Source organism: Crocodylus siamensis, chromosome 5 (genome assembly GCF_052110815.1).
Source record: "Crocodylus siamensis isolate JL-2025a chromosome 5, ASM5211081v1, whole genome shotgun sequence".
Taxonomy (NCBI): domain Eukaryota; kingdom Metazoa; phylum Chordata; order Crocodylia; family Crocodylidae; genus Crocodylus; species Crocodylus siamensis.
The window spans coordinates 126,896,847-126,919,016 of record NC_143399.1 but is presented as its reverse complement, the minus strand read 5'-3'; the positions used below and the strand labels follow the sequence as shown (position 1 = coordinate 126,919,016).

Here is a 22,170-nt window from a genome sequence, read left to right as displayed (position 1 = left end):
ACCCGAGTATGACTCGACTTCTTCTCCTGCCTCTGCTGTGCCACTCTGGGCAGCAGGTAACATGGAGAAGTGGTGGCAGCTGTGGGAGAATGTGCCAGACACCACATGCCCAGCCAGGCAGTGGGATGTGGAAGCTGCAGCTGGCTGGCTCCTGCTTCGGTGCATAGGGCTCCAGCTGCCTTCCACCTGCTCTGTCCACCCAACATGATGAGCAGCTTACTGTTGTATATTGTATGAGGGGAGGTGGGGGCTGCAGTGGGAAGCAAGTGCATGCATGTAAGGGAGAGCTACCTATGCCCAAGGTCCTAGGAGCTGGCCAGGGCTGATGGGATGGAGGGAGAGAGGACTCTGCCACTCCCCCATCTGGCCCCTGGGTGCCCCTGTGACACTCTGTATGGTGCCAAGCCCTGCCTGCTCCCAGCTGGGGCATCCCATGCTGCCCTCCTACCCACCCTACATTGGCCACCAGCACCACCCCAGCCCCAGCCAGTGTGTGCAGCTTCCTGGCAGGGCTGCCTTCCCCTCAGTCAGCAGCCCACAGGTAACTAGCTGCTCATCATGCTGGGTGGACAGAGCAGGTGGAAGGCAGCTGGAGCCCTATGCACCAAAGCAGGAGCCAGCCAGCTGCAGCTTCCACATCCCACTGCCTGGCTGGGCATGTGGTGTCTGGCACATTCTCCCACAGCTGCCACCACTTCTCCATGTTACCTGCTGCCCAGAGTGGCACAGCAGAGGCAGGAGAAGAAGCAGAGCCATACTCGGGTAGCGCTGGGAAGTTGTGTATGGCCAGGGCCAGGGCGATGCCAGGTGGTGGGGGCTGCCCCAGGCAGGAGTGGGCAGGGCTTGCCCCCATGCAGAGCACTATGGGGGCAGCCACAAGCTGAATATAATCAATTGGTGTTATGGATCTGGGCAAGGGCTGTAGTTTGTCCACCCCTGTGTTAATAAGCTCATGAGGTTTGCTTCCACCTTGAATGTAGTACGGCCTCTTGAAGGCTCAGATCGAAAACATTTACTAATACTATATCCTCTTTCTCCATCACTCATTCTTTCCTGTCCTTCATTTCATCCTTCTCCCCTTTCATGGAAGTTGAGACTAAGTATTCATTTAGTTTTGGATCATACTTCAATCCACTAGTTTATTAGACAGCTCTCCTCTGAGATGGACCCATGAATTCTCACTCAGCAAAAAGGGAGTGTTTTCTGCCCCAATCAGAATAGAATTGCCTTCTGGGATTGAACAACGCTTCCCTTTCATCACAATGTGTGTATCTCCTTGGGTGAAATAGGGTTGTTATCCTAATGCAAGGCAAGCATTTTTTGTCTGATTATGTTGTCAGCATTTCTTTACACATCTTAGAACCAGAACAGATCTGAGGCTTAGCTTTCTGTACATATTCCAAGATACACTGCTACTTATTTAAATTTACATATCTCAGTACTTACTTGGGGCTGCTTTTCTTTGATTGCACGTTAAGTACAGCATCATGAGCCAATGCCAATTTCTCTTTCGCATCTGCTCCTCCCTTTTGGTAACATTTGGCCGCCACCTGATGTTGGATAACAGGTTACGTTCATTAGTGCACCACGCTCATGATTTCTTAAGTATTTATAAAATTACTTGACAAAGCCTCTATTTAAGCTGCGCTTACTCTTAATTTTACAACCCCATCCATGACAAACATCAAGACCAATATGGGAATGAAGGAAAGGAAAGGAAAGGAAAGAGTTTGAGCACATATGAATATACAAAAGTGCCTTTGAAGTATGTCCTCATGCAAAATTTCAGCTAATTTTTATATAGATCAGCGGTTCCCAAACTCTGACAAACTGTGTACCACCAACTTTAAAATAACAACCTTAAGAACCACCAGCAAATTTTGGTCAGATAAAGTAATTATAAGTCTGTTAATGCTTACCACAGACAGGTTGTCTGCATACCACTGGTGGTAACTGTACCACAGATTGGGAGCTGCTGATATAGATAAATGACTTAGAAGTAGTGAAAGCAGAATTCTGGATAGATTGGCAGAGCAAAAAATTGTTTCCATCACATCAGACTTGAGAGGGTTAGCTTGCATATCAAAAGGAACAAGCCATATCATTTCCATCACTGGAAATCAGTTAATTCTTGCATGTTCTTTTTTACTTTCATGGGGCTCGGTCTAGATTCAGATGTTCTGCATTTAGACCAATATAGTTCCAATATCCAAAAATCAAATCACACATAGCATATACTGCACTGCAGCTTTTAGAACCCAGTTCTCCAAGCATTTAAGCTGAGCACAAAATAATTGAGAACAAGGCTAAATACACGTTCTTTAGACCTTGCATCACTAGTTAGATCACAGCAAGCTGAAAACAACACCGATCAGTCCAGTTAAATTGTAGAACGAAAAATATTTGTTTACTTGTATCATGCACCAGTATCATTGCACATTTTCAGACAGAGACAAAACATGTTTTATCAGCCTCTTCACAATCACGCCAACAACTCTGCAGCAGTGTACCTGTTTTATTGCACCAGTATACTTACTGCATGTCTACTCCATTTGTCAGCATCCCTAACAGAGCAAAGCAGACCAGACCAGTCCTGCCTTTACGAAAGCCTTATTTTATTGCCAAAAATATTTTTCTTGTTTTATGCCATTTATTTGTGGAAAAGATGCATTAAATATAGGACCAAAGATTAGAAAAAAGTTTATGGTAAATTAAAAATAAAATGTAGTTCACATTAAAACAACAACAAATTTCTGTTCTTCCTGCAAGAAGGAGAGGCAGAGTTGGAGACATTTTCTAATTTATTCTAGTTCATGTTTAAATAAAAAAAAAAAAAAAAGAGTCTTCCAGCTCTTTGCTGGAACTCCAGAAAGCCGCTGAATATTTTAATTTGCTTTACTCATTCTTCATCTTAAGACCCTAATGTTGTATCCAAACAAATAGAGAACTCTTTAATTCTTAACTCTAATTTCTCACTGGTTAAAGGCATCACTGTTTGATACAAGGCAATCTGTTCCTTTCCAGAACACTTGGTTTTTACTGCTGATCTAGAAAGCAGACACTTCCGTCTCATTTTCTGACTTGCACAGCAGGAACAGATCATCATAAGGTCTTGCTTCCCTATAAATGTTTTTCTTATAAAAAGGAGAAGACTAATATAATCATGAAAGACATTGCATCATTCTGATATCTGTCATAGGAATTCATTTTGATACCAGCTTGTTTCAGAAATATTCAGAACATAAGCCAGTGATTCTCACTCACCAGGGTGCTGCTGCACCCTGGGGTGCCTTGAAATCCTTTTAAGGGTACCATGCCATGCAATGTTAGCAACATTAGATGTGAAAATATGATTCACAAGATAACCCAGAGATTTCAAATAAGAATCTGTGGTATTAAAAACCACTCGGACCTGTTGTGCCCAAGTTATTTACAACAGAAGAATTGCTCTATTTTGCAGAAAAATTAGAGGGAACAGTAAGACTTAGCATTTTTTTTTAGATTCAACGTACCCCTCAGAAAAGGTTGAGAACCACTGATCTAAGCCTTATTAACTGGCCTGGCAGTCAAAATTTGGATCATACTAGTCAGCAATCTAGTATAAAAGAACTCAAAAATTGAGTTCATCCAAAATGACCTTTTGAATAAAATCATACACACTAAAGGATAGGATAGAAGACTATTAATTTCATTTTTACATAGAAATTTCTTACTGCATTAAACCCCTTTGGTCTCAGGATACAATTGGTAGAAAGAAAAATAATTAGGCCCCCTCTACACGTGCAGGTAAAAGGTGAAATGGGATCCAACACATGATCTACACAATTGCACCTGCTGCCATGCTACATGTGCATGGCTGCAGGTGCAATTGTTGGAATACGCATTAGAGCCCATCATGCTTTATTGTTGCTGGTGGAAGTGGGGGGCCCAATCCTGGGCTGCTCCTGCCCATGTAAGAAGCAAGGTCCTGTGGCTGGGAACTCCCTCACCTGATCCATAAATCAGCAGCTGCTGGGGCTGAAAGTCCCTCTCAGTTGAGGGACTCCTAGCCACAGGTATGGTGCGCCCATGCAGCTGGGAGCCCTGTTAGCTGACAGGGCTCCCAACCACAGGGGAGATCCTGCTAGACATGCAAATGAAAGCTTGCTAGCAAATGCTATAAAGTTAGTACACATCTCAAGCTCTAACTTTATAGCTGGTTGGAGCTTTATATGCCAGGATAAGTACTTTGGATGTATAGCTGGAATCAAGGTAATTGTGCAATTAACCAGTTAATTGTGCAATACCAAAGACAAGTAAAAACTACTGTACACAGAGACCTTAGGAGGTTCTAGGCTCATCATCCAAAGCGTTCTGCTTCCAGAACCTTGACACTCTGACCTAGAAGACCGTGTAAGGAAATAAAATTCTACATGGATCAAGATCCTAAGTACTAATTCATTCATATATTTGTTACTGTAAACAGAACCAAGTGATTTTACAGAGAGAACAGGATCTCCATACAGAAAAATACCTGACATCACATGAGACAAACACATGTTTTTACCTTCCAGCACTGATGCTTGGCATAATATTCTCCTTGTGCAATCCATTCTTCTGGAGTTGAAGTTTTAACAAACATGCTATCATCTAAATCTAGAAAAAGGGAGAAGAAGGATATTTTCAAATACCTGAAGGACAATTATAAAGAGGACAGAGAGAGATTATTCTGTTGCCAGAGGGGACAGGACTAGGAGCAATGGCCTCGAGCTGCAGTAGATTAAATTTAGGTTGGAGATTAGGAAGAATTTTCTGATTATGAGGGTGGTCAAGCACTGGAACAGGCTATCTAGAGCGGTTGTAGCATCTCCATCTATGGAAATGTCAAGAGCAGGTAAGATCTTAAGGGTCAGCCAAATCTTAAGGAAGAATAATTTTTGAGTTAGTGTTGTGGTATAAGAGGAAGTATTTAATGTATTTCAAAAGTAATCATTATACTTCTCTCATATACCAAGTTGCCCTGATTTGATACTATCAACTGGCATGGGCACAAGGGGTGGATGAGATTTTCCACCATTTTATTAGCATTTAATGCTGATGATTTGTTTGGTTTCAGAAGGCCTTTAAAAACTATACTTGCTACAAAGATAAGAGCAACTTCACTGTTCCTTCATAATATATATGCTATGTCTGACTTAAAAAATAACAACACGCAAAACTGCCACTGGAATCAGCAGAAGTTCATAGGTATAACAACTGAGTGAAACCAGCTAAGGACTTCATTTTTAATGCACATCATTTGAGGCAACACCTAAAGCCAACCACTTTTTTCATATTATTTAAAAGCAAGCAAACCAAAAGAAAGGGACATCTGTAGGGAACAAAAGAAGGAAGGGTTACCTCATTTAAAATGAACTATAGTAAAACACAGAGTGACTCGTCTTGCCTTGAGGGGTTTTTTGTAGAATGTTTTGAGAAAAGCTTTACCTTTGTTTTCATCTGTTTTGACAACCTGAACAAATTCTCTTCTGATGAAATACTTAAAAGCTGGATCCCGTTTATCTCGGTTTTCATCGAAGATCCACAAATTGACCCTGGCTCTTGTAATGGCAGTATACAACTGTTTCAATTCTCCATTAAGCATCTGGAGCACAGTGATTAAGACAATACAATAAGTGATATAATCTAGAAATGCTACGACTTCACTGTAAACAGAAATCTGATGGGCACATTTAAGTCAATTAGGCACAGCATCTTAAGATAACTGACTAAATATTTTGCTACTATAAAAATTGACAGTTGGGTATGTAAAACACAAGAAACGTGCAATCACATATTGAAATGTATGTCCAATTACTGCTACTGCAAAGCAGTCACCCAATAATGTGTATAACCATTTAAATGTTAACACTTTTCTGCATACACATTCACAATGCAAATCAAACATGTCTTCCATAACTTCTAGAATAACCAGTGCTACAAAAGCCCAAGCTACATTATGCCAAATCATACATGCAAGCAACTTCATTGGTTTTAGTGAAGCTACCTGGAATAGTATCATGGCAAATCGGTACCTTGGTATTAATTAGTTTTTAAATGATAAACATGAGATCACTATATATGAACTCTACCAGTCCATGCATAATAAGTTCACACAAAAAACCAACAACCCCCCAACCCTCCTTAAGTCAAAGCAAAACTAAATTCTATATACAAATGAAAATTAATACCGGGAAGGGCGGGGGGAGGCACCTTAATGGCAAACTTTGGGATTTTTGTATGAAAATATGAAATACTACGATCTTGACTAGAAATGCAATTTATTAGGATGCTCACTTAGATTTTACTAGCAACCTTCTTGAACTTTCAAACTGTTCATAGACATTAGGGCTGGAAGGGACCTTGGAAGATGGAGTCCAGCCCCTCGCCTGAAGGACAGGAAGTCAACTGGGGTCATACAATCCCAGCAAGACAAGCATCCAATTTGCTCTTGAAGGTGTTCAATGTAGGTGCTTGAACCACCTCCGATGGCAGGCTGTTCCAGACCTTGGGGGCTCGGACAGTAAAGAAATTCTTCCTTATGTCCAGCCTGAAACGGTCTTGCAGGAGTTTGTGACCGTTCCACCTCGTCATCCCTTGGGGCGCTCTGGTGAACAAACGTTCCCCCAGATCCTGGTGGTCACCTCTGATAAACTTATAGGTGGCCATCAGATCACCCCGAGCCTACGCTTTTCCAGGCTAAAGAGTCCCATGGCTCTCAGCCTGTCATCGTAAGATCTGTTTTCCTGACCTCTGATCATGCGCGTGGCTCTTCTCTGGACTCTCTCAAGCTTCTCCACATCCTTTTTGAATTTTGGAGCTCAAAACTGGACACAGTACTCCAGCTGCGGCCTCACCAAGGCTGAGTACAAGGGGGGAATGACATCCCGGAATTTCCTTGAGAAGCATCTATGGATGCAAGCCAGCGTTTTGATCGCTTTACTAGCCACAGCATCGCATTGCAGGCTCCTGTTCATCTTGTGGTCAATGATGACCCCCAAGTCTCTTTCTTCTGTAGTGCTAACCAACGTAGCACTGCCGAGCCTATAAGGAAGCTGCAGGTTTTTCCTCCCAAGGTGGAGAACCTTGCATTTTTCAGTGTTAAACACCATCAGGTTCTCCTCCGCCCATTTGCTGAGCCCGTCCAGATCAGCCTGGATCATTTAAATCTTCCAGATTTATCATTTAAATCTTCCTGTGCATTTCCTATCTCTAACAGATGCATTATTGAAGAATCAAAATATATCACCTTGTACATTTCTGCATTAAATGAAAGAGGCCCATTTTGAGTAGCAGCATTTTGCTCTAATGTTGTTTCAATCACTGGCTTGCTTTCTTCTGGTACAGGAGGAGGAGTAAAAGAAGAAATGATTTTCCACTCTTTGTAAGCCTAATTTTGAAAAACAAATAATTGAAGTTAGCTCTATCACCTTCTTAATCAGCGCCCATATACTTGTATGTACACAAATGAAGTAACTTCTCTTCCTACACACCACTTGGAAGCTACTCTCAAGTTCCAAATTCTGCAAGTTCCCCTTGGGATGAGATTTAGGATGAGAGCCAGGATGAAAAAAAAGCAACAACAACAAATAGCTGCTCCCTTTGTTAGAGGAAATGCAGAATTTGACTTATGGATGCCAAAGATGAGGAGTATGAGTCAACTTCATTATTTACTGCTTAAGTCAATGGAATGACTCCTGATTTACAACAGTTGGAAAAAAAAAAAAATGAGAGGAGGAAAGTTCTCCCAGACCAATGTATATTGGCAGACCTACTATTCAAAGTGTAAATCTACAATGTATCAGGTTCTAGCCTATGATACTGGTTCATTACAGCTCATATTGTATGCAAAAATTAAAAGCGAGAAAAATAAAGCATGCACTACACCACTCAGGAGCAGCAAGGAAACACTGGATGACTGCACTAGCCAGCAAGTCTTGAGTCTCACTTGGCAGTAGAAATGATTGTTTCCATAAGGAACAATATATCTTTCCTCAGCTGAACGGTCAGTCAGTCCAATATTAGACCAAAAATTAAAGATAGAAATCGTATAAAAAAAGACTGAGCAAAACAGTACCTCCGAATCAGTGAAAAAGTTGTAAAGGAGGACATCATCAAATTCCAACCCCTTTGCTTCATAAACTGTTAGCACAAGAGCCAAACCAAGTTCCTCTGGAATCTTCTCCTTTGCCATTTCATTTACCACCAATATTACCTGCCATAACATAAAATGCACTGGTAAAAGAACATGAGACTTTCAATATTAAAAAGAGACAAAATATTCCTGCACGGGGAAAACATACAAGTTAGATATCTCAACACAAATGTTACTTAAGAAGCAGGCCATAGTAGATTTTAAATGCAGATTAAACTAGGCTAGCTCCATGGCTATTTCATCCCATTCCAGAAAACAGCTTGCTAACCTGGCTTCTGACTATTAAAAGCAACACAACAGTAGTGTGCCACAAAATGGTAAGAGAAAGGATTGGTGGAACAGAAGAGTGAGTCAGAATCAAGAAATAAGACTAAAATGGCAAGAAAGGAGTAAAAAATGCCATGTTTTTTAAAAGGCTTGGAGGCATAAATAAGAAAGATTTTTAGTTTGTATAGTAAGACTTACCCGGGGCCATAAAAAACAACAGAAGAAAGCTGCAGTCAGTCAGGGGTGATACACTCAGCTACAAACCTAAAACTATCTATGAAGCATGGTATTTCCAGGAGACACCCCCCAGTCTAATATACCTAGAAAAAGCAAACCTGATGGGCTCCAAATTCAATTGGTTGAGTTTTCCTTTTGTTGCCTCTCAGTAAGATTGCCAGGTCGCTAACACTGCAAGACTCTAAGACAGTAGGCTTAGGACCATCAAAGAGGCCAGAGTCCCTAGGAAGACGATCAAAAGATTCTGGGAAATAGTACTGAAGCAAGTCAACCACCCCAGAGGCCAGACGCAGAATTCCTGCAAGGAATAAGAACATGCTTTACAAATCGATCACACACAAAAATATTTTAAAAATTGTTCAAGCTGCTGAATCAAAAAATGCCTGGCAAAAAGTTACCATTAGGGGGTGAAGGCAGCCTTATAAATGTATTTTAGGATACTTTAGACGTCATTTGGAGCACCTCCGACTACTAGGCCAGCAGATATTAGAATGTAGGTTACAAAGACTTAAAAAACTGCTTTCTCCATCAAGAGTGAAGGCCAAGAACAAATAAAACAAAAAGCAAAAACAGAAGCAGGATCACTGTTCCTTAGAATACAGAATTTCAGGGAAGTTGATGAAGGAACAAGTTTCAGGCATAAATCCCCCTTTTTTTAAAAAAGAGAGAGAAAAAAAAAAGGAGTCATTCTAAGTCAAAGCAAAATATTCAATGACGACAAGATTTTCGTAGAGGATGCCCAACCCAAGGCACCTGAAAAGGTCTAGTTTTCAGAAGATACGAGTATCTGGCTTCTGAAAATCAGGGTCCTTTAAAATATGTGTCTCATATTGGGCACCCAAGCATCTAAATCACTAAGCCACTTTTGAAGTGGCCTTAAAATACATTTTGGTACTCTACCTGAATGAGATCTGTAGTTCTGATACAACTGATATATCCTTTTTGGTTTTCTTACACACTGTCTCATGTCCACCAAGTTCTTGCTGGCATAGTGAAACAGCGACCTCAGGTCACTAAAACGGAAAGAAACTCCTTTCATTATGCTCTGTGCTGTGTCACCAGTCAGGAACATTGCATTAGGGTTGTTTGTGCATTTCATTAACACTGCTAGCTCGGCTTGAGTGAAGTCCTGAATTTCATCACCATAAAGCTCATGGATGGACCACGGTAGCTCCTCAAGCTTAGAAAGTCTTTGAGATAAATTATACAGGACATCTTCTTCATCAAAGTAACCTCTCTGCGATCTTATTTGCTGGTAAAGACAAAAGAGATGATAGATTTCACTCCGGTCTTCCTTGAAGTTTGGGGCCCTCTTCCGCCCCAGCTTTTTATATTCTTCTTCAGTAAGTTTACCTTGAGAGCAACTTAGTGCTTCAAAAGACCCTTTCAAAAAAGATTTTATTTCTTTCCACACCAAGGCAGGATTATAGGAAGTTTTGCCTTTAACCATTTTTGGCCATATTTCATTAGCAAACACATCGTAAGTCACAAAGACTCGAGGATCTTTTTCTCTTGTTTGAGTTTCCACACCCTTTTCATCCTCAACATATTCTCCTTCAACATGACCATCTTCATCTTCCTCTTGCCAATTTGGTATGATTAAATCTTCCTGAGTGGACCAGCCAACAATTGTTCTTTTCAGACTTCCATCCTCATTCCTAAGAAAAAATGGGTTAGGCATGGATGCATCCAGTAACAACAACAATTGCTTTGAAGTAACAAATAGTGGAAAATTTTCATCTTTAAGCTCTTGTAGCTTGTAAGTACTTGGCTCAGGTGGCTTGAAATGAATAGTTACTTTGGAAGATTTACTAAGTTCAACAAAGTTCCTCTGAACTTCTTGGCAAAGAACATGATTTTTTGTAACAAAAATCTGATGCAAGTGTTCGAGTTTGTCTAATTCTTCAATGCCTTGTTCTTCCTCCACTTCACAATTGCTCTCTGTAGAATAATGACTGTCTTCATTGTCTTGTTCATCAGCTAGGCTCTCCACAGTTTTCATCTCAACTGACTCAGAGTCATCATCTACTTCTCGGTCTTCCTCCTCATCCTCATCTTCCTCTCCCATGTTTTCTTCTTCAGATTCAAACTTTCGCCTCTGCCACTTTTGTCTAACCAACAGAGGGGCTTCTGCTATAGAAGCTCTTTCCCAATAAGAATGAAATTTCTTCCAAAGCCTGTATAAGCAACAAGTAGTCTTTCCTGTTCCGCTCCGTCCAATTAAGATTATTGGTTCCATAGGTTTGGGATTGAGGTCAATCACTGCATACTCCAACTCACCGACTCTGAAAGGGTATTCAACAGCAGAATTCATATCATTTAAGATATTAAGGGCCATGTTAGTACTGAAGCTGTGAAATTTCATTATATTGTATTCTGTTTCCACTGCGCTGGCTGGAGGGAAATATTCAGGTATGACAGGGTCTTTTGATTTTTCTGCCTCAGTGTCTTCAACATAACAACGAGGAAACCGCTTTTGTGCTTTCATGTTAGAGGACTGCTGGGATTTACTTATACCCTTGAGCTTCTTCCTCAAGATGCAAGACAAGCCACGATTGTATGCAATACATATTGTTTTTATAGCATGGTCAAGTTTGCAATGATCAAGAACAATGTCCCATATCCTTATGATTTCAGTGTAAATTCTCCCAGATTCCTCTAGAGGATGTTTTGACTGTTCCATTTCTATAATCTTTTCTGGAACTTCACTGCAACGGGGAGAAAAGTCTATTGCAAGTTCCCATAGGATCCTTGCCCCCTTGTTCAGCTTTGCTTCATAAAGCCGAATATCGGCTTGCAAATGTTTTAGTGGCTTTTGAAGGCTCTGCGTCCATTCTCCATTTCCAAGCTGCTGAATTACCATTATAATTTTCTTTTTCAAATAAGGAGGTACAGCTTTGCTGCCTAACATCTTCAGCATTTCAGAAGTACACTCTATTTCCCAGGTCATATTATCAAAGTCCTGAATGTACATCTCAATGTCCTGGATCTGCCCATTATCTTCTGTTATTTCTTGTTCTTCTCCAGGAAGCAGTTGTAAAGCAGATTTATCGTGCTCCTTCTCTGTACCTTCTTCATCCAAGTGAACACTTTCTCCTTCATACTGAGATAGTCTCTCACTTCCACAGATTTGTGGGGGCTCAATGTTTTTCCCTTCAGCAGTTAGTATGGAAGATGGCTTTATTTGAGAATTTTCCTGGGCTGGGGTGTCACCCAATTCAAGTTTCTGTATTAAATCTGAGATTGCTTGCCCTAGATGATCTCTTACAGTTAAGAGCTTAGTTACTCCAGTTTCTTGCTTTAGCTGAGTACCACCTATCTCTTCACAACCATTAGTACTTGAAGTTGTTTTTTCTAAACCATCACATGAGTTGATGCTAGGTGACGATGCTCTTGAAGATGCAGATAAAGAATGTGCTGTGTTTTTTGACTGTGATGTATTATAGACAGGATTGGGTTTAGGCATTTTAGCTGGTTGCCCTCCTGTGTCTTGTCGATGCCTTTTCTTCTCCAATAAAGCTGTATTCCAGGCACATAGCATGGGGTTAGTTTTTTTTATTCTGTGCCTTGCATTTTTTCCTAATTTATTTTTTAAGTTCAAATTGATATCAAACTTTGCTAACAAAGCTATTATTTTCTTAACCTGCTTTGTCAAAACTTTCTGAAAAATAATATGCATCACTGTATTTCCATCTTTGTCTTGGATGTTTGGATTAAGGTGTGGAAAAGTGGATGGATCTGAACCGTAGCAGTCTAGTAGATAGTTGAGGAAGCATAAACCAATCTCATCTGAAAAAAATAGACACCAAAATCACCAACTTTAATTCACATTCTCCCAAGAGTCAGAAACAGTTATATTTCCAATCTCTGTGCTACTATTAACCAAACATAAGTAACTTTAAAAACGCATTCAATGCAGTGCTTGATAGGCCAAGCAAGTGATGTTTACTCTTTAAACAGAAAAAAGACAAGACAGAACAGAGGCAGTATGCTGCTTGTTACATTCAGCCACCACAACTACAACCCAGGTGTTTCCTTCTCCCAACTTTTGCGGAAAATAAGGCACGAGTCTTTGTGCTTCCTCAATTAACATTTTCCTTACACAATAGCCAATAAAAACACTAGTGTGATTTTTTGCAGATGCCTTTCAACTACATACTGACCAAAAATCACATCACCAGCCAGAGGTTTAATGTTGATAGATTTTGGTCACTATTACACTGGAGCAATTTCATTCATATTTACAAAGGTGATACCTCCTCAGCCATCCTTATCTTCAGCAGAAAAAGTTACTTACTTGTCTTTCTGAGCAGGTGTAACAGATAGTCAGCTGAGCATACACATATTTATTTCTGTAAATTGTAAACAACTGGCTCAGCATTACATTTAAACTGATTAAATTAAAAATTTCCACCTGATTTTAAAAAAAAGCCAAACAACTGAAAAGCCTTTAATAAATAGAAGTTTACCACTGTTCTTTACCTCATACTAAGGCCAGCTGAAGCAAAACCCTGTTTTTCTTTTGCCCTCGCTCAGGCAAAGCTCCTGTTGAAGTTACTAACACTATACTTAGGATCCTAAGAAAAGTAGAGCTAGAAGGGACCTTGCTTTTTTATGCAACACATAGTTAACTTGTGGAATTCATTACCACAGGAGGTGGCAGAGGCAGGTAGTGTAGCCAGGTTCATAAAAGGACTACACTAATTCATGAACAGATCTATTAATAGCTGTCGAACAGAACTATTGAAGAGGTTTCTTTTAGGACTGTCAATTAAATTGCAGTTAATGTGTGCAATTAAGGCAAGAACCAATTAATGCATTAATTTTTTTAACTCATTTATTTTTTTCATGCGCTAATTTCACACATGGTTTTGAGCCTGCACCTGGGCTGCTCTGCCCTGCTGCTGTCACCAATGCCTCCAGGCCGCCCAGTTGGGCAGCGGTGGCAGCAAAGAGGAGCTCCGGTAAGCTGCAGCAGAAAGGGGGTAAGAGGGAGGTACGCCCACAAGACTCACCCAAGGCCCTAAGCAACACTGGGGGTTCAGGGACAGTGGCACTGAGCTGTGGCTGGGCTAGTCTGGCACTCTTGGGCCCCACCACTCGAGCTTGAGATGGGTTGGGATTGTCTGGGAGCTCCAGCAAGAACCACCTCCAAGTCCACAGGCCCCTGCGCATCCCCCAGTCAGGGCCCCGCACAGCCCTGTGCCCTGCCCCCAGTGGAGGTAGCTGCTGCCAGCGGGCAGGGGCAGGATTCCTGTGAAGCCACCTCCCACAGCCCCCACCCTATGCTGCACCACACACCCAGCCCCAGCCCATTGCTGCCAGAGCCCAAGCCACTCCCAGTGCCACCACCATTGCTAAGCCGGACAGAGCTGGCACTCTCTTCCGTGCCACCTGGGCTCCTGCTGAGACCCAGCAGGTCCAATGGCTTCATGCAGGTCCTGGCAGGAGCCCGGGAGGCATACAGAGAACAGCAGCTCTGGCCGGCACTGCGGCAGTGGTGGCGCTGGGAGTGGCTTGAGCTCCGGTAGTACTAGGCTGGGGCTGGAGGCACAGGAGATGGCTCCACAGGAATCCTTCCCCCACCCACCAGAAGCAGCTGCCTCCACGAGGGCTCAGGGCCACCATTGCCTCCACTCCCCAGGGGCCTGGACTAGCGATGCATGGGGACCCACAGGCCCAGAGGCACTCATGCTGGAGCTCCCAGGTGGTCCTGACCGGCCCTGAGCCCAAGCCATGGGGCCCAAGGGTACCAGACAGCCTCGCAATAGCGGCTCCAGGCGGGTCTCGGCAGGACGTGGACTCCAAGCAGCTGCAACAGGAAGAGGGGGCATACCCATGCACCCACAACCCCCATCTAGGGCCCCAAGCAGCTGGGCTGGCAGTGCAGGAGGTTTGGGGAAGGCAGCATTGGGCTGCGGCAGTGCTGCCTGGCATTGTTGGCCCTGGGACAGGGTGAGACCTCCTGGGACAAATAAGCGGGGAAGTGTGAGCTCCAGCTGCAGCAGCTGTCCCTTGCCCAGGCTGTCCGTAGCCGCCACTCGTGGGACAAAAGGCAGAGTGAGCCCACCACTGCTGGGGCCATGTTCAGGCGGGGGGCATGCCCCAGGCCTGGGGCAGCTTTGTGGAGACCCCATTTAGACTGGGCATCCTACCAGGGCATGTGGGGGATCCCCCTCCCCGGGGTCCAGACTCCCCTGCAGGCAACTCCCCTCCCTTGGCTCCAAACCCTCCCCACACACACAGCTCACAACACCATAAAAATTCACCCCCAGCCATACACAGTACCTGCATAATTTTGAATTTTTCGCTGTGCAATTAAAATTGTAAGTAATTGCTACTAATTTTTTTTAATTGCGCAACTAATCACAATAACATTTTTTAAGTTTGACAGCCCTAGTTTCTTTCGGCATCTCTAAAACAATAACAGTGGATCTCATGGAAAGTAATTAACAGGGGATCGATCACTCTAGATCTATCCACTCCAATGCTCTCCCTATAAAGCATCCACACCTGTCAGCTAGTGGGTAGAGGATACAAGGCTGAATGCACTGACTCAGTATGGCATTTATGTTCTTACAAGGTAAAGGTTTGGAGGGAGAAAAAAATCCAGTAAAAATACTTCAACGTTAGCCCTAACATTTTCCCCAAAGTCAGAAGCCATGCTCCAGTTTTTAACATTTCTTTTCCTCCTCCTATTCCTAACGTTTTATTGGTTCCTATTTAGTGGCTTATTTTTCAGATATACAGGTAGGACTACAGCTTCTTCCCAAAGTCAATGGTCTCATGGACATTAGAAGTCTTACCTTTTTTGTCTAAACAGATGGAGATTGCAGCATGTAAAGGAGTATCACCTTCTGCAATGGAAACACTCTGAGAATCTGCGCCACTGCTCAGAACCAAATAAGCCAATTCAAAATCAGCATTTTTCAAGCACATTGTCAGTGGTTTTTCCTGGATGGTTCCAAGCCCCTCAGGTGAAGCTGGTGAAACAGAAAAGAATATTTATGTTAAATCAGACACATAGGTCTATATACTATAAACAGGGTATGCATATGTCCCACTTTGGCCAAGACAGTCCTGGGTTTCGTAAGCCAGTCCCAGCCAATTAGTAAAAATTAAAACAGAGGGGCATGAGGCATTGTTTGGCAAGGAGGTGGAGTGGCATGGTGCACCAGGCAAGCAGGTGGGTGGGCATCATTGTAGAGTGCTGCTGCCCGCAGCAGTGCCACCGACTTCCTTAAAAGTAGTATGGTCACCATAATTATAAAGGCTGCAAAAAGGAAAGGACATCAGCTTCAGATACCGAGTGGTTAATAGTTAAAAAGCATAGGTTTAGTTTCATTATATGCATCCATCTCTGAATATTATTAAGGTAATGGTAGTAACTGCATATCAACCTCTCTTTGAAACTGTATCAAGGGGGGAAAATAAAAGAAAAGATTTTTCCTTAGATAATCTGAAGCCCAACAATTCTTTCAACTTTCCCCCATCAAAAAAAGTGCAGGAGTAGAGCATTAAAAATAATAAAAAGAATGGAACTTCTTCTGTGCTTCTGACTTGCATGAAACTACAGTTAAACCAGCATATTTCCATTTACTTGTAGCTGAGACTACACAGCAAAGGCCATCTCCATCCTCTCTTCAATTGCCCTCCAGGTATTCAAAGACTGTTATTAAAAATTCTCTTTCAGTCTTCTCTTCTCCAGACTAAAGAATCCTAGCTTGTTCAGCCTCTCCTCAAGTCTTGCTTCCCAGACCTCTAATTATTCTGATGCCCACTGCTGGACTCTTTGCAATCTATGCATATTTTTCTTGAAGCATGGGGCCAAAAGCGGACACAGTACTCTAGGTGAGGCCTCACCAGTGCTGGATAGAGTGGAAAAATCATTTTTCTTGATTTGGAAGAGACACTCTTGTCAATACAACCCAGTATGCTGGTGGCTTATCTTTTTCTTTTGCAATAAGAGCACACTGTTGGCTGATATTCAGCTCATGGTCCACCATAACGCCCAAGTCCTTGTCTGCACTACTACAGCCTTACCAGTCACTCCCCAGTTATTCCCCACTTTGGAATCACAAATGGCAATGGTCCCTCCACTCCACCGGGGGACCCACAAGGCACTATTCCACCCTATTTTATCTACTGATCCTGACAGCTTCTTGGAGAAGAGACCTTGTTTTCATGTTTACTGGTAATCACCTATCACCCTATATAAAGCAATGGAAAACCTTCATGAAATAATCCATGGGCATCCTAAATGAGGCTAATTGTGCCCATTTACATTTAGAACAACATACATAAGCTTTTCACAGCTCTCCTTATCCAAGTGAAAACAGCATTTTGCTATTTCCTCCACAAAGCCATTTCACTGGAGATTCTGCTCCCCTACTCATGCTGAATATTAGCTTACCCTACAGGCAAGCTCTATCTATTTTGACACAAACATTATGCTCTAGAATCAAGCCTTTTATATACAGCTATTGCATTCATACAAGGGCATGAGAATCAACGTAGTATTTGTACTGTCAACAAGCCAAAGTTTTACATCTAAGACAGTTTAATATCTGTGAGTTTTCACCTCCTCTTTCTATCAGGCATCTTATGAGATGTACTCGTCGCTTATCCGCTCTGTCAAGCTGTTTGATAATGCTGCCAATGTCGATGTCGGAAAGATCACAATTTTTGATGAGTCCACCTCCTGGGGACATTTTCCCATTGGCTTTCCCTGTTAGCAATAGCAAAACTTCATGCCACATTTGCTTTTCTAACAAGAGCTTTATGAAGTTGGTAGCACAAGCATGGTGGATGTCACAAACCATGTCTTCAGGAATTTCTACAAGGAAGCAAAGGAAAACCAAAATAAAAATCAAGGTATCAATATAATATTGACCAGTGTAAACCAATTCCAGAATTATTAACCATTCAAAGTATATATAAACTTCAAGTTAGCATTAGTGTTCTGCATCCAATAGCATAGAAAGCATGCATATAAACAAAAATCGGTAAAAGAAATCAATGCTACCTTAGGACCTGGACAGATGACACATTTGTAATGCTGTAATCAGCATTAAACCATTGTAAAAAAGTAGCACTAAGATGATGCAAAGCTCTATACTAGAGTCACTTCACCCAACCGGATGGAGAATTCCCTCCTGGATTACACCCGATTCCCTGAAAAGAATCAAAGTAAACCTATACTGGTGTAAGTTACATTGGCTTGTGCCATCAATCTGTATTTATTCCATGATGGCAAACAGGCTATTATGTAGTGATGAGGCCAGTGATACATAGCCACCTGTGCTGGGACACCTGATCCTCTGTCTGTTCCTGATCTTGATGCAATTACACTAGTATACATAATCAAATCAAGGTAAACTATACCAAGGAATGTATTCACCCATTCATGGTCTTTAGGCAAACAGCTAAGGGAGGCTGAAAAAAGGTAAAAAAAAAACCCCAATTAAACAAAAACCCTGGAATGTCCTCAATTTACAATCAGATTCAAAACCTTCTCACAAAAAACAAGAGGGCTTAACATACCTGTTCACTTACTTCCCTGTTCCCCCACTTTTGGGAGAAGGGAGATGAGGAACAGAGAATACTTCATATAAACAGTGAACACAAATTCTCTTAAAGAGTTGAAGCACATTCGTAAAGCACTGCTGACAAGCCCGTGGTGCTACTGAATGCCCTAGGCTGCTTAAAGGACCTCAGGTCTCACAAGTGCAGAATCTGAGATCCATATCAAAATTACTAAAAATTCACAAGAATAAAAGAGCCACATTTTCTTATTTTCACTGCTCAGCTTCTTCAACTGCTACATTCCTCTGGAACTGCATCATCACCTCCCTGTGCTTATGACATTCTCTCTGCTACTGGATTCCCAGCTTCTCCCACAAGAAAGTGTGACTGTACTAAAGCAATTCAACTTTTTTTAGTACAGGCTTGTTGAAACGATAGAATGGGGGTGCAACCTGCCTGCGTGTGCACACCTTAGAAGTGCAGGTCACACTACACAAACCCCATGGGTAGCAGTGATTAGGTGCACGCTGTAGGCAAGTCAGGAATAGTCACTGCAGCATGCATAGCCTTGACTTCCCACTGCTCTCAGCTGGGTAGGAACCATCACTCTTTCCACATATCTGGTCAACAAGCTGTACTAGTTACTCATCCAGAGCCCAAATTGGGGATTTGTATTTTAATAGTTTTCCCCTGAAGAGCAATTCCAAACAAAATAGTAGCACATGATTCCAGGCTTGTCATCTCTCAAACCGCAAAATCAAATTTGCTGAGTTTATACAAGCAAAGATAGGACTTTAACTGACTGCCAGCTCAGAAAGCTCAATAGCAGATGTGAAGTGTGGGGGGTGCAAAACACAAAAACCCCTAGGTGTGTGCTTTATACCCTAGGCACCAGCACTAGAAATAGAATTTGGCCTGCAGAATATTTACTCTATTTCATCCAAGCAACCCACTGTTTTTCTCATCACTGCAGCCGTCTCTGAAAGCTGAACTTCTTTATGAAAGAGATGGGTGCAAAATACATCTCAGCCTTTTTTTCAGCTGTGTTGGCTCTGCAATTCTAGCCAAAGATTAAAGAAATATATACTTATTTTTGTCATGGAAGTCTTAATATCCTGCAATATACTGGAGGGTGGGGGGTGTAAGACAACATTCATGCAGTCTCTTTTCAGAAAAAAGCCTGACTTGAATCTATCCACAAACTTTATTACTCCAGGCCATTTCTGGAATTTGAAAGAGAACACAATCCCAGATTGATATCAACTAGATTCCCTATTAAAAAAATAATAATCCAGTATCTATAAAAATGAAAGGACCAGTACCCTGAAGGCCTGAGTGACAGAAGAGAGTAAATGCTAAAAGGTGACAGACAACAGAGCAACAATACTTAAACTTTTCTGACCACAGCCCTCTTAATCAAAACTTCCTTACAGGATTTCATGTTCATATTAATATATTTCAACACATTTTAGGAGTTTACAGTTAGACATCAGCAGAAATGTTGTGCTACTCATGTCCCCACGTTTCTCTTTTAGTCTGAACATCCCTCCCTCGCACACTTCCAGCACACTACTACATCATCTGTAGAAAGGGGTGGGGAGAAAGGGAGGTAAAGGGGAAGAAGCAAAAATAAAAGGGAAAGCGGAAGACCAGAAAAAAATACAATAAAACTATTTAAAAAAAAATACATAAATTTCATTGGATTTGTTTTTTCTCTCTCTCTCTCTGATTTGAGAAGTTTTCCTGATAACAGAAATGACTGGAAACAGAAAATGATTGCTGTTCAATGTTCAAACTGGAGGAAGTTACTTAATATTATAGAACCAGTGTTGCAGTGCAGTGCTGAGAAGCAGTTATTTCTACTTGCAGATGCTACTTTAATGCTTAAGTCAATATACCCAGCATTGAAATAAAATGTAAAGTCATATGTTGCTTTCTTGTTGAAGTTGCCTGTGAAGAACAAAACACATGATATGCACCTTAGGCATACAGGCAACTCCTGTTTACAGCTCTTAATTGGTTCCCAAAAAACTGAGCGTTAAGCAGAAATAGCATTAAGCAAAATTGAAAGTTTTTGACAAACCAAGATGGCCACCATGACCATTATAAGAAAACTCACTGAGCACTAAGTGGAATCAGGTATCAATGTGAAACGAGCATTATAGTGAAATAACACTAGCAAAACAGCATTAAGTACAGGAAACCCCTGCTTGTGAAAAAGCTGCTTATCACAAGGATAAGAAGTCTTTCTGCAGCTTTGCATTCAAGGCCTACATCTCCCTAAAGTCTATATGCTAGAATTGGCAGAATAAAAATAAAATCTTGGAAAGCTGAAAGGCCTATTTAAGTTAAATATTTAATATAATAGGGGGTGGAAAAAAATCAAACACACTGTATTCGGTATATTCAAAAAACTGCCAAATAAAACTTTGATGGATAGCATTTATACTAGTAACAAGGTGTCAGAAAAATACACTAATATTTGGAGTCATAGTTACATTAATATACTTGTGATACAGACAAGAGAGTCAATAAGTTTTTAGTCATTACATTTGAAAATACTGTATAGCAATTCTATTTGTAGGCAGAAGCATTTTCCCAGCATTAAAAACAAACCAAACCCAGCACAGAAGCATAAAGCAATAATAGCCTTGCTCTTTTATAGGCAAAACTGCAACAAAAGAATATAACTATAATATAATCTATGCTGTTTGTGCCAATGAAGCTTGTGCATTTTTCTTGAAACATTAAAAAGGCGAGACATAACAAGTACAAAACATTTTTGTCCCATGTTACAGAAACCAGGGGGCAAAATCCTACATTTTACCCACCAATACAAAAGACTCATAGATATGAAATTGTGAGAGGGGGAGATAAACTGTTTATTTTACCTTTTACAGTTGACAGTTTCTTCAGAAAGCTCTGAACAGCTTTTTCCTGCAATAAATTTTTATGCTGCTCTTTGTCTTCAGGACTGCAGAACTTCAGAAATTGTTCAAAAGCAACCTGAAGACAATCTGTTTTATCAGCGGAGGTTTTGCTTTCACTCTGCCCTGCAAAATATTACCAAAGTTGGTAATCTGTTCTTGGTTTCTTTTTAGTTACATTTTGGCTTGGTTTCCTTAGAGAAGAAGAATGTATGGATATTATTATATAATATATCCTATTAATAGCTATGAGAGTGCTAACCTGGGTAAAAGTACATGTGGGGTTTTTTAAGAAGAGACACAAAAATATGTTATCTGCCAGTTCACAAAATATTATATTAAAATAATGTTGGAAGACAGTGTGCTTTCCATTTTAGCTAAATGCTCTTAAACAGAAAAGTCTAACCCCGATTTAAGTTTGCCTGCTGCTTTCAAGACATTAAACTACATCGAAGTGAGATGAAAATAAAATGATTTACTTTGTCCCTTAGGATGCCAAGAGAGAAGTCAGATTACTGGAGATAACTCAAGGAAGGTAGTCATCTCTTTCATGTATTCCTGAAGGATATTCCAGGAGTAGAGCAGCAACTATTTCTCTAATCCTACATACACAAAGGCCCCTGACAGATATTACACTTACAGGTGTGATTAGTCTGTTATTCACATCTTAAATAGTCACTCGACCACACATTCAGGAAAAGTGGCACCATAAAGAGAGAAACCATCCACAAAAAAAATTACACAATTTTTGTGGCTGGTTTCCATCATGCTTCAAATTGAACATATGGCAGGGTTAGGATTGCACCGGGTCCCCAACTGGCTTCAGTAGGTATGTGCTGCCCACCAATCAGATAATTGTTGGCTGGATGGGGACCACAGCTGGGCTTGAACCAGCCCTGGAGCCAGCTGGCTGATAACATGATCATCAGCTGGACTGGGACCGCAGTAGAGCCTCAGCAGAAGAGATTCCAAGTTGATCTTTTCATTACAAAGCCACAGGCCTATGGCCCATTGCAGACCAAGGACAAAAGAGGACAGAGA

At 41.4% G+C, this 22,170-nt stretch overlaps 1 protein-coding gene across 1 annotated transcript in view; it reads right to left on the bottom strand.

The window, feature by feature from the left end:
• TRANK1 (tetratricopeptide repeat and ankyrin repeat containing 1) overlaps window positions 1-22,170 on the bottom strand; it is a 76,280-nt gene that overhangs the window by 17,465 nt on the left and 36,645 nt on the right. Inside the window, exons 12-21 of the mRNA XM_090050282.1 lie at window positions 21,094-21,255; window positions 17,259-17,513; window positions 15,484-15,660; window positions 9,578-12,466; window positions 8,776-8,975; window positions 8,096-8,233; window positions 7,268-7,408; window positions 5,467-5,623; window positions 4,547-4,635; window positions 1,447-1,550 (exon numbers count right to left, since the gene is read on the bottom strand). Of these exons, the coding sequence (XP_089906408.1) occupies window positions 1,447-1,550; window positions 4,547-4,635; window positions 5,467-5,623; window positions 7,268-7,408; window positions 8,096-8,233; window positions 8,776-8,975; window positions 9,578-12,466; window positions 15,484-15,660; window positions 17,259-17,513; window positions 21,094-21,255 (4,312 nt within the window). The remainder of the gene's footprint in view (window positions 1-1,446; window positions 1,551-4,546; window positions 4,636-5,466; window positions 5,624-7,267; window positions 7,409-8,095; window positions 8,234-8,775; window positions 8,976-9,577; window positions 12,467-15,483; window positions 15,661-17,258; window positions 17,514-21,093; window positions 21,256-22,170) is intronic.